Source organism: Trichechus manatus, unplaced genomic scaffold (assembly GCF_000243295.1).
Source record: "Trichechus manatus latirostris isolate Lorelei unplaced genomic scaffold, TriManLat1.0 scaffold00168, whole genome shotgun sequence".
Taxonomy (NCBI): Eukaryota; Metazoa; Chordata; class Mammalia; order Sirenia; family Trichechidae; genus Trichechus; species Trichechus manatus.
The window spans coordinates 1,557,556-1,570,537 of record NW_004444104.1 but is presented as its reverse complement, the minus strand read 5'-3'; the positions used below and the strand labels follow the sequence as shown (position 1 = coordinate 1,570,537).

At 37.6% G+C, this 12,982-nt stretch overlaps 1 protein-coding gene across 1 annotated transcript in view; it reads left to right on the top strand.

Annotated features, from left to right (window-relative positions):
- MIPEP (mitochondrial intermediate peptidase) overlaps positions 1-12,982 on the top strand; it is a 216,772-nt gene that overhangs the window by 66,491 nt on the left and 137,299 nt on the right. The window contains exons 12-14 of the mRNA XM_004386578.1: positions 3,415-3,568; positions 5,559-5,636; positions 7,426-7,630. Of these exons, the coding sequence (XP_004386635.1) occupies positions 3,415-3,568; positions 5,559-5,636; positions 7,426-7,630 (437 nt within the window). The remainder of the gene's footprint in view (positions 1-3,414; positions 3,569-5,558; positions 5,637-7,425; positions 7,631-12,982) is intronic.

Below are 12,982 nucleotides of genomic sequence, written 5' to 3'. Positions count from 1 at the left end.
TAGTTAATGTTTTGATTTTGTCCCATTCTTCTTTTTTGATGTGTGCATCTGTTGCTATAAATTGTCCTCTGAGGACTGCCTTTGCTGTGTCCCAGAGGTTTTAGTATGATGTGTTTTCATTCTCGTTTCATTCTAAGAATTTTTTGACTCCATATCTGATTTCTTCTGTTACCCAGTGGTTTGTAAGCAGGGTGTTATGCAATTTCCATTAACTGATTTTTTTTTCCTTTCTCTTCCTGTTGTTAATTTCTACCTTGATGGTGTTGTGGTCAGAGACGATACTTTTTTTTTTCCCCCATACAAAAGTTTATACATGCATTGTTATGTGACTCTAATTGCTCTCCCTATACTGTGACAGAACACTCCTCCTTTCTACCCCTGATTCCCCATGTCCATTCAACCAACTCCTAACCCTCTCTGCCTTCCCATCTTACCTCCGGGCAGAAGCTGCCCATTTAGTCTCTTGTATCTATTTGAGCCAAAAGGCACACTCCTCATGAGTATCACTTTATGTCCTGCAGTCCAGTCCAATCCTTGTCTGAAGAGTTGGCCTCAGAAATTGTTTTAGTTCTGGGCTGATACAGAATCCAGGGGCCATGCTTTCCAGAGTTCCTCCAGTCTCAGTCACACCATTAAGTCTGGTCTTCTTACTAGAATTTGAATTGTGCACCCCACCTTCCTCCCGCTCCATCTGGGACTCTCTGTTGTGTTCCCTCTCAGGGCGATCATTGGCGGTAGCTGGGCACCATCTAGTTCTTCTGATCTCAGGCTGATGAAGTCTCTGGTTTATGTGTCCCTCTCTGTCTCTTGGGCTAATACTTTCTTTGTGTCTTTGATGTTCTTTATTTTCCTTTACTCCAGGTGGTTGGGACCAATTGATGCATCTTAGATCGCCGCTTGCAAGCTTTTAAGACCCCAGACGCCACTCACCAAAGTAGGATGCAGAACACTTTCTTAATAACCTTTGTTATGCCAGTTGACCTAGATGTCCCCTGAAAGCATGGTCGCCAGACCCCTACCCCTGTTAGTCTGTCCCTCAAAGTGTTCGATTGTATTCAGGAAACTTCTTAGCTTTGGTTTAGGCCAGTTGTGCGGACTCTCCTGTATGATACTTTTTATTATCTTAATGTTTTGGATTTTGTTGAGGGTTACTTTGTGGCCTAAGATGCGATCTATTCTGGAGAACATTCCATGTGTGTTGAAAAGAATATGTACTTTGTTTCTGTGGGGTGTAGTGTTCTCCCTGTGGTGAAGTTTTTAAGACCTTGGCTACAAACCAGAAAGGCAGCATTCCAAATCAACCAGCTGCTCCTTGGCAAGCACTGTGGGGCAGTTCTACTCTATCCTATAGGATTGCCCTGTGAGTTTCTCATCTGGAGTGTTGTGCTCCCCTGCCTCTCCTGCATTCCATCCACCATAGTGTCAACTGTGCAGTCCTCTAGAAACAACAGCTGGGTTCTCTGTTGCCTACACCAGTATTCTCCAAAGTGGGCTCTCTCTGTAAGGCCACCCTTACAGAGGTAGAGAAATAAAATATTAGAACTTCTATTTATACTATTTTTTTAATCTCAACCTTTTAAGTCTCTCTTTTTTGTTTTGTAACATTGTAGAACAGTAGCATGTGCATACGATTTATAAATATATAAATATATTATGGTTGTATGCTTAAATATTATTTTATTGGTAGGGGTGCATGTCCAAACAGTTTAGAGATCACGGGCCTACAATATAAAGTCCAGATTCCTCATCTTGATACACTAGGTGTCTATTCTCTGGACCGTGCGTACTCATCGTGACTCTCCCACTTTTTCCATTTATCGCTGCGTCATGAACTTTGCTTATTATTTAATCACCTACAGTTCCTAGAGGTTACCAGGCCATTTTATGCCGTTATACTTCTGTTATGTTGTTGTTTCTGCCTGGCATTCCCCATCCTCCTCTTTTCTCCTATGCCTCCTCCCTGCCCACCCAGCAAACTCCTTTCTTAACCACTTCCTGCAGAACCTTCCCTCCACCCCACAGTTGGCGCCGTCACGCACTCCTTTGCAATCCCCTGTGCTGTGTTTGCCCACCCACCCCTTCATCACTGTTTGTGGAGAGCCACTCTGCCCCGCTGCCGCTCTAGCTCCGAGAGACAGCACTGTTGCACCCCCTACTCTGCTCCCTCAGTCTGAGCGCCTTAAGGACACAGATGCCCTTTTCATCCCTCACCTCCACTATCCTGAGTGTGTGTCTCCACGCACCAGCAGATGGATCAGTGAACAAGGGCACCAGACCACCGTCTCTTTCAATGCTAAGATTCTATTTTTATAAAAAACCAATCAGAGATGAAGTTGTGGAATGCATTGAATGCTAAATCTCTAAATCTAACCACTTATTGAATGATAAGCATAAGTCTGTACATATTGTACATTTTGTACATGTTTTGTTAATTGCAGAGGTTGGAAATATAAGCACCTTCTATTATTCTAGAGCCATCATTTCTGGCTGTGATTACATGAATTTTGGCCTGACTCAAGGACTTGAAAATGAACATTTAAATCAAATATTCTGGGTGTGCTCTGGTTTATATTGGAATGTATAGGACATAAAAAAGATGTTGTAGATGAAGAATAACTAACTTTGCCTGTATATTTTCCTTAATTTAAGGTATATAACTCTAGAACAGTTGAAATTAAGATCTGATTATGTTAAAAAAAACAGTTGCCATTGAGTCTACTCCAACTCATTGCAACCAGTGTTTGTCAGAATAGAACTGTGCTCCGTAGGGTTTTCAGAGACGATTTTTCAGAAGTAGATTTCCAGGCCTTTCTTCTGAGGTACCTCTGAGTGGACTCAAACCACTAACCTTTCATTTAGCAGCTGAGTACATTAACAGTTTATACTACCGAGGGACTCTGATTGTTTATATTACAGACATTTTTTCCATTAAGAAATATTTATTGGATGTTAACTTTAAATTGACTTGTTCCTCGGCATTTTTATTTGTTTGATATTTATGTGTTGTAAGTCACAATTTTTAAGTATAAAACACATTTCCTAAAGTGAGGTTTACCATTATACCTAAAACTGGTCACATTTTGTATATAATATGTGCGAAGGAATGTGTATACTGTGGTTAATTGAGACAGACTGCTGAACTGGGGCATGAAGGAGTAAGTAGCCTAAAAGGGATCAAGGTTAGGGAATGGTATGTTACCTTAATTGCTAGTATTACTGTTAATACTAGTCATAATTAGGTTGCCTTTCTTCTGAAGAAAACTGAGTCAGAAAATCCCTCAAAAGATAGAAATAAACTTTTGTTTTGAATGCTTTCTTTAGCTACTGTGATCCTAAATATTAAATGATAAGTAAATTAAATTCATCTGAAGAAATTAAATAAAAATGCTTTTGAACCTCTTTTCCTCCTCTTAGGTATAATATTGAGCCCAGTTTATACTGCCCATTTTTCTCCCTTGGAGCGTGCATGGAAGGTCTGAATATTTTGTTTAACCAGCTGTTAGGGATTTCATTATATGCAGAACAGCCTGCAAAAGGAGAGGTGTGGTGTGAAGATGTCCGAAAACTGGTAAGCATCCTAGTGGGTGTAAAGCTGCATTATGTTAACCTTTTGGCTTGGTCATTGAGTTAACAGCATCTCCACCTTTAGCTTAGCTTTGTCCTCATGGGGAGTACGTTCCACCTTGTTTCTGTGTCATGAAAAATCCAAATTGCCCCTTCTGAGTTAGGTCACTGTATAAAGAAACATTTCCCTTTGAAATTGCTTGGTGCCTAAAATTAATCTAAACGTGTAACAGTGGAGTTAGTTCTCTCAAAAAAACTTTTTGGGAACTTGACAGAAGGTTGAATCTTCACATATGCATCTGCATGTGTTCATGAATACTAGCTATAATAAAATTTGCCATTACTTTTTATATCCTTTCAGTGCTAAATGTCACTTTTGGAAAATTCCAAAACCCACTGTTAATACTAGTCATAATTAGGTTGCGTTTCTTCTGAAAGATGCCTTTCATTTGTCACCTTTCCTTTCTTTCTAACCTCCTTCCCATGCTGTAGGGGCTTATTTTTTTATCAGATGTTAATTTATATCCTACATGTTGATTTACTGGACTTCTTTGTTATCAACTAAGTCTAGACCATCTTTCTCTTGTTAGGTCCCACTTTATTTGAGATGCAAATATTTTTATTTCTGTCCTGGTGAGATAGTTGAGGATTTATTGACCCATCTTTTTTATCACTCAGGCTTTGGATTGTGGTTGTTGTTTTATTTTTTGCACATTGCATGCTTAACATACTGTACTTTTTTTTTTTAAATTACATTTCAAAATCCTAAGCTACTATGTTATGTCTTGGCTATCTTTTATGGGCATAGAATAGGAGTGGTAGTGGAATTGAAAGGAGAATTAGAATGGGAGGACATTTCATCACTGTATTTAAGTATCTAAATGTCTGTCTGTTTACATACTAACTCAAAAAATGGTAGAGATTCATATAATGCAGCAATATAATAAAAAGAAAATGGAGTAACAGAAGAAGGAAAGGACAGCTCATAAGTGATGAACAGTTTCACTCTATAGAATAGAAGCCCCACTGGGGCAGTGGTATTTGCCAGTTTTGCTCACCACTCTGTCCCAAATGCCTGGATCAGTTTCTGGCATTGAGTCGGCAGGGGCTTAATTAATGTTTGTTGAATGAATGAATATATTCATGCAGGAAATTTTAAAGGAAGAAATTGGTATTCTGTCTTTGGCAGAATCACTAAGTTCTGAAAAGACAAAGGAGGCAAGATGGAGACTGGTGATGGCGTGCTCTCCCATAAACTGCACCTCTTTAATAGGCCCTATTTTTGAGACAAGGTGTCCTGGTGACATAGTGGTTAAAGTACCTGGCGGCTAACCAAAAGGTCAGCAGTTCAAACCTACCAGCTGCTTCGAAGGAGAAAGATGTGGCAGTCAGTTTCCATAAAGATTTACAGCCTTGGAAAACCCCATGGGGCAGTGCTGCTTTATGCCAAAGGGTCACTGTGAGTTGGGATTGACTTGATGGCAATGAGTATTTTGAGATGAGCGTAAATGATGATATTGCTAATTTTCACCTGAAGCTGGAAGCTACATTTTGTTGTTTTTGAATTAAAGAGTTATAATTTGTGTGGGCATTCTTACTTTTGAAGGGAAAATAATTATGCTACTAAAATTCTTCTGCCAGCACCTAGTCTTACTCCTTTGGGGTCATTTGTGAGTAGTTTGTGAATGTTTGTGTTTGGTACAGGTATTATAGAGGTTTGGCAGTCAGGACAAAGGACCCTAATGAGAAGATTTCCTATCCTGCGCATAGGGTTCCCAAATCAAAATCATTGGAGAGGTGGAGCAAACGAGGGTGTGGGAGGGGGCAGGCAAGTCTATTTGAGACAATATGGGATGTAGAAAATAATAAAATGTCTATATATGTGGCTCTGGGTGTTATATACAATTTTTTGTATGCAGGATGTTATTAATACCCATTTCGGAGTTTCTGATGAACCTGTCCACCACTTAATTTAATTTTTTTCTCCCCTCTAGGCTGTGGTTCATGAAGCTGAAGGATTGTTAGGATACATTTATTGTGATTTTTTTCAGCGAGCAGACAAACCACATCAGGTGATTTTATATTTATAAACTGATCTCTCTAGAAGTGATCAGCAGTTAATTTGAATTTATGTGAAATTTATATTCCATTTTTGTAGTTCCATCATATTTAAGAGGCATTAATTATAATTACTAAATACATTTGAAATTAGGGTAAATTTAAAATTAAAGTTTATGAAAATAATTACATGAACCTGTATCTGTTACTTTTATCTGGGCCATCCTAATAATGATAGTAATAACGATAGCTGACATTTTATAGCTCTTTTACGTGCCAGGCAGTGCACTGAGCACTTTATACACATTCTGTCTTTTGAATTAATTATTATGAGTATGAGGAAACTGAGGCACAGAAAAGATAAGCTACTTACCCAGAGTCACACAGCTAGAAGTGCTAGGATTTTGAACCCGAACATTCTGACTTGAACCCTAACTCTTAACTACTTCCATTCTTGACAAAGAACCTAGTGTAAAATTGCAGAAGATATGTCCATATGAAAACCTCATCGACCATCAGTGTTCTTCTTATGTGGAAGAAATAAGGTTCATTTACTTCAGGTACATACTAGATTTGTCAGTCAGCTTCATCAGTTGGTTTCGTGCAACTTGATGGAAAATGTTAAGAGTTAAGGTTATAAATTATAACACAAATAATAGTACCTTGTATTAGAATGAGGAGCCTCAGTGGCACAGTGGATAAGCGCTCAGCTGCTAACCAAAAGGTCAGTGATTGGAACCCACTGGCTGCTGTGTGGGAGAAAGATGTGGCAGTTTGCTTTCATAAGGATTACAGCCTTGGAAACCCTATGGGGCAGTCCTACTCTGTCACATAGGGTCTCTATGAGTCAGAATTGACAACAATGGGTTTTTTGGTTTTGGCTTGTATCGGAATAGTGAGTTACAATTTTCAAAGCATGTTAACAGACGTTATATTTTTATATTTTCACAAACATGTTATGGGTTTTACAAGGTAGTGTTCTAGAGGCAAGGCTCATAGAGGCATGCTTTCCAAGATGATTTGGCTAGTTGGTCTAAAGGGGGGACCAGAATACAGGCTGTGTGACTCAAAGTCCTGCATTCTTCCCCCTCTGCCTGAGTTGATGGGGCAGAGTACACTTCAGTGACTGAGCTCTGGCTCGTCATCAGCCCACCTGGGTTCAGGTTTGAGATGCCTCAGTCCTAGCTGTTGCTCAAGGACATGCTACTGAGCATTTTCAAGACTTAGTTTCAGTCTTTTCATCTGAAAAATGAGATAATACTAGTACTTGCGTTCTAGGGATCTTGTGGAGAATTAGTGATATAATGTATGCCAGTCTCAGTCTGGTGCCAGTTACATAGCAAGTAACTCCAGATTCCTTGCTTCGTGATGCTTTAGAGCCCATCACTTCCAAGTGATAAAGACAGTAGGTGTGAGAAAGTGCCTCCTAGTTCATTGCCTCACACAGTGAATAGTAGTGTCCCTTCCCCCCAATAACCAGAGTCTGCCCCTTCCTACTCAAGCTGTGACCTTTTTGAGGGCATAGATCTAAGCTCTTTGATGATTGCATTTCCAGCACAGCATTAGCTCAATACAATTAACATTAGCAGAACTCAATGTTATTGGTGTTTTAAAAATTTAAATTTTAGCAAAATAAAAAGTGTTGGGAAAAAGCATCTATAACTAAAATAAATAGAATAAGAATAGAATTAAGTTAAAAACTGAACGCATGCCTTTTGATATAATTGTATATTCATTAAAATTATTTTACCTTTTAGATTACCTAGTGCTTTCTTCTCCTTTTATGTTTTCTGGTTGTTCAAGGATTGCCATTTTACAATCCGTGGAGGCAGATTAAAGGAGAACGGAGACTATCAGCTCCCAGTCGTAGTTCTTATGCTGAATCTTCCCCAGTCATCAAGGAGCTCACCAACCTTATTAACTCCTGGGATGATGGAAAATCTTTTCCATGAAATGGGGCATGCCATGCATTCTATGCTGGGACGCACTCGTTACCAGCATGTCACTGGTGAGTCACGAAGAGGGATCTGTGTTTAATATGATTCTTTAAAAACATTTTATTCTAAATCAGAGAAAAGCTCTTTATGTGGATAATCTGGTCATTTTATAGTAGTGTCCTATGATCCGTCATCTCAGATTACCTCATATTATCCCTCCCATTATTATGCAACCTGATCCCCTCACACTTTTTTCCTTTCTTGCTAACGGTTCCCACCTAGTCATTCTTGTCTGTCTTTGAGTTTGTACCATTTTACATTTTATAGTGTTTTGTATGGAATTTAAGGAGCCCTGGTGGCACAGTGGTTAAGCACTTGGCCACTAACCAAATGGTGGCAGTTGAAACCCACCCAGTCGCTCCACAGGAGAAAGACCTGGTGATCTGCTTCCATAAAGATTACAGCCTAGAAAACCTCATGGGGCAGTTTTGTTCTGTCACATGGAGTCGCTATGAGTTGGAATCGACTTGACAGCACTCAACAACAACAATATGGAATTTAAGTTTGTGGTGGTGTGTGTGTGAATAAATGTGTATCTGAGTACCTCGCACAGAGTTAGTGTGTGAATAAGTGAAGCTATAATTTGTAACTGGAATATATGGTTTTAAAAATGGTACTGTGTGTTTAAAAATAAGACAGTAATTTCTTTTGGTCATGTTTCTGTTGATGTGTAAATTTTAGTCTTATCAGTAACTATAGTATCATTAGTATGATTTGGTTATCTAATATTTTGGGCATAAAAGTTTTGAGAAAATAGTTGATGTAGGGGCTTTTCTTAGTTTGTGGTTTTTTTATATGTTAGTCCATAAAAAGCATCATGATGTAGTGCAGGGTTACAACCTCCAAATCTTGTAAGGACTACTTCTCTTAACAGTAAAGTGGCATGGCCCTCGGGGTTGGGGGACAGACAGCAAGGGAGGGTCTGATGGTGAAATGTGTAGGCCAAACAAAACATGTCTGTGGGTGAATTCATCCTGTTGTTGTGTGCCTTTGAGTTGATCCTGACTCATAGCAGCGTGTAGACCACCAATTTACATTCTTAGTGGTGGTGGATAAAGCATGGACTAGAAGTCAAAAGGCCTGGATTCCAGTTTCATTTGGGGTTATGGTTTAAGTGGTTAACGGCAGGCATTTCTCTGAATCTCAGTGTTATTACTGAAAAATGAGAGGCGTGGATCCGGGGCTTCCTGGCACTTACATTTTAAATGGAATTAGCACTATAAATCTAAAAACATTGAGAAAGGAAGATCAAAATATTTTGTCTCTCTTAGTTTTTAGTAATTGAATTAGGTTTTTAAAAAATAATGTATAAGAGTAAAATACAATGAAATAGATGGGTTTAAGTGTACAGGTTAATGAGTTTTGACAAATGTATGCATCTAATATTTAACAAATATAACAAAAGGATACACTCTTATGTTTACATCCATGTAAACTCCAATCCATAAAGATATAGAACATTTTCATCATTCCAGAAAATTCCCTTGTGCTCCTTTCCAGTCAGTTCTTATCCCAAAAGAAGAAAACAACTCTTTTGTTCTGGAATTTCATTTAAATGGAGTCATTAGCATGTACTGTTCTGGGTCTGACTTCTTTGCCCAGCATAATAGGTATGAGATTCATCCATGTTGTTGCATGTAACAGTAGTTTGTTTCTTTTCATTACTGAGTACTGCTCTGTTACATGAATATACACAGTTTATTTATCCATTCAACTGTTGCTGGATATTTTGATTGTTTCCAGTTTGGGGTTATTTTGAATAAAGCTGCTATGACATTTCTTGTGTAACTCTTTTTGTGAACATACATGTTTTTATTTTTTGGGTAAACATCTGGGAGTAAAAATGTAGTCCTTAGAATATGTGTATGGTTATCTTCCTAAGAAATAGTTTTGTAAAATTATCATGAATCATGTTTTTCTACTTTTTCATATGTCTCATAATACAAGGCATATAGAACTTGAAGTAAATATTTACTCATAGAAAAGAGCATGCTCCTTCCTCTGTCAGGCCACTAGAATTGGCGGTTGAACCTCTTTAATTCCTTTTACAAATTTTATATTCCTACTAGTCATGCACAAACTTCCCAGCTGCTCTACATCCCCAACAACAGTTGGTCTTTAATTTTAACCATTTTTGTTGGAGTAAAGTGGTATCTCATTGTGTTTTTAATTTACATTTCTCTGATTAATTATGTCGAGCACTTTTTCATGTACGTATTGGCATTTCGTTTGTCTTTTTATTATTTAATTGTAGGAATTTTAATATATTCTGGATGAAAATCCTTTTTCAGATATATGTGTTTTTCCAGGATGTTACTTGCCTTTTCATATTCTTAACTATCTTTTAATGTACAAAGTTTTATAATTTTGATCAAGTCCAACTTATTGACTTTTATTTAATAGTTAGTGTTTTTAGAGTCCTAAGAAATCTTTGCCCACCCCAAGATCATGAAGATATACTCCTGTATTATCTTGTAGAAGTTTTTCAGTTTTGTTGTGTTTTCATCATCATTCAGTTAAAAATACTTTTTTTCAGTTAAAAATATTTTGAAAGTATTTTTTTTTCATTAATACATGGATTATTTTGAAATGTGTTGTTTAATTCCCAAATATTTTGGAGATTTTATTCCACTGTCATCAGAGAAAATGCTCTTATGATTTCTATCTTTGAAATTTATTTATACTTGTTTTATGGCTTAGCTTATGGTAAATTTCAGTGATTTTTCCGTGTGTTCTTCAAAAGAATATGTATTCTACAGCTGTTGGATGTTGTATAAATGTCAATTAGGTTTAATTGATTAACAGTGCTCAGATCTTCTGTATGTCACTGATATTTTCTCTGCTTGTTCTATCAGTTATTGAGAAAGGAGTGTTAACATCTCCAATCATAATTGTGAATTTGTCTATCAACTTTTGCTTCGTGTATTTGAAGCTTTGCTATTTAGGATTGCTGTATCTTTCTGGTGAATTGACCCTTTAATTATGTCATGTCTCTTTTTATCTCTAGTAATACTTTGTCTTAGTCATCTAGTGCTGCCATAACAGAAATACCACAAGTGGATGGTTTTAACAAACAGAAGTTTATTTCTTCACAGTAAAGTAGGCTAAAAGTCCAAATTCAGGGCATTAGCTCCAGGGGAAGGCTTTATCTCTGTCAGACTTCTCATCAATGTTCCCCTGGACTAGGAGCTTTCTGCGTAGGGACCCCGGGCCAGAGGATGCCCTCTGCTCTGGGCACTGCTTTCTTGATGGTATGAGGTCCCCCGTCTTACTGCTTACTTCTGTCTTTTATATCTCAATAGATTGCCTCAGGACACAATCCAGTCTCGCAGATCAGGTCCTGCCTTACTAACACTACTGTCACCCATCCTCCCTCATTAACATCATAGAGGCAGGTTTCCAACATACAGGAAAATCACACAGTACCAGAAATCATGGCCTAGCCAAACTGATACACACGTTTTTGGGGGGACATAATTCAAACCATGACATACTTATTGTCTTAAAGTTTCTTTTATCTGATAATAGTTCACCTATACTGAGTTTCTTCTGGTTAAAGTTTTATTATTTCACAGTTTCCCTGTGTTTAAAGTATGTCTTTGGTAAATGTCTTATTAAAAAGCAAAAACCAACCAGTTGCCAACGAGTCATTTCCTACTCATGGTGACCCCATGTGTGTCATAGTAGAACTACTTCATAGGGTTTTCGTGGTGCTGACGTTTTCTTTGTTCCTCTTCCTCTCCTGTGCTGAATTCCTTTTGTTTGTGGATTTTTTTGTCATTTCTTTTGTTTTTGTAGATTTTGTGTTTACTGAGACTTTATGTTTTTTCTTCTTTATTTTGATGAGTAGGTTTGTTAACTGTCTTTGTGGTTACCTTGAAATTTACCCTTATCTTCCTAAGTTTGAACCAGTCTTTTATTACTCGGTATCACCTTGCCTTCCTCTCCATTAGAAAGTTCTATATCTACACTGTTTATTCCCTCTTATTGTTCTGACGCTGTTGTCCTTTACAGATTAACCTCTCTGGTTCTCTGTTGTAATAAATCTTTTAGTTTTCATTAATGCTTTAGAGTTCATTTCCTAGGTTGGTATCTAGCTGGTGCAGTCTTGCGTCCTAGATTCAGGCTGTCATCTGATGTTGCTTGTTCTCAAATCGAAGGACTCCCATTAATAATTCTTGTAAATTTTTGGTTTGGTTTTTACATATTCCATTAATTTCTGTTTATCTGGAAATGTCCTAATTTCACCATCATATTTGAATGAGAGTTTTACAGGATATATTATTCTTGGCTGGCAATTTTTTTCCTTCAAGGTCTTATATATATCATCCCATTGCCTTCTTGCCTGCATGGTTTCTGCCAGATAATCAGAGCTTAGTCTTATTGTTTCTCCTCTGTATGTGACTTTTTGTTTTTCTCGAACTGGTCTCAGGATTCTTTCTTTGTCTTTTGGTTTATTAGTGAGTGTGATTATGATATGCCTTAGTGATTTTCTTTTGGGGTCTATCCTATATGGGGTTTGTTGAGCTTCTTGGATGGTCAGCTTTTCATCTTTCATGATATTAGGGAAGTTTTCTGTCAGCAGTTCTTCAGTGATCCTCTCTGTGTTTTCCATTTTCTCTTCCTGTTCTGAAACTCCGATCACTTGCAGATTTTTGCTTTTGATTGTATCCCACATAATTCTCAGAGTTTCTACATTTTTCTTTGTTCTTTTTCCTGATTTTTCCTCAAACAAAGTGGTATCTAAGTATTTATTTCATTTTCACTGATCTTCCGTTGTTTCAAAACTGCTCCTCAGCCTTTCTATAACACTGTCCATTTCTGAAATCTTGTTTATCTTTTGGATTTCTAGTTGTTTTTGTTTGATTTCTAGTGGCAAATGTATTTTAACATTTTGTTCCTGTATTATTAACCCGAATTCTTCCAATTTTTTGTCTGTATTTTCCATGATTTTTGTCTGCCTTTTCCATGATTTTGTCTGTTTTTTCCTCATTTTTGTCTGCTTTTTCCTTCAACTCTTAGATAACTCTGAATATTAGAGATTTGAATTCCCTGTCAGGTAGTTCCAGTGCCTTTTCTTCTACTGGAGAGTCATCTACTGTTTTATTTTGGATGCCTACTGGAACCATCCTGTCTTGTTTTTTCTATGTTTTGGTATTGTCTGTTGTCTTTGGGGCATTCAGTAGTTATTTTCTTGGTGTATTGATTGTAGATTTGTTTGTTTCATCCTGCTTTTTTGTTTTATTTGGTTATGTCTGAGCAAGTGAGCTGTGTATTTTTTGTCGTTTGCTCATCTGTGGGCACGATACTTCTCACCACCTTGTCCAGTGGGCAGGGCCAGTCGCTCAGCTATGGTGCAGCAG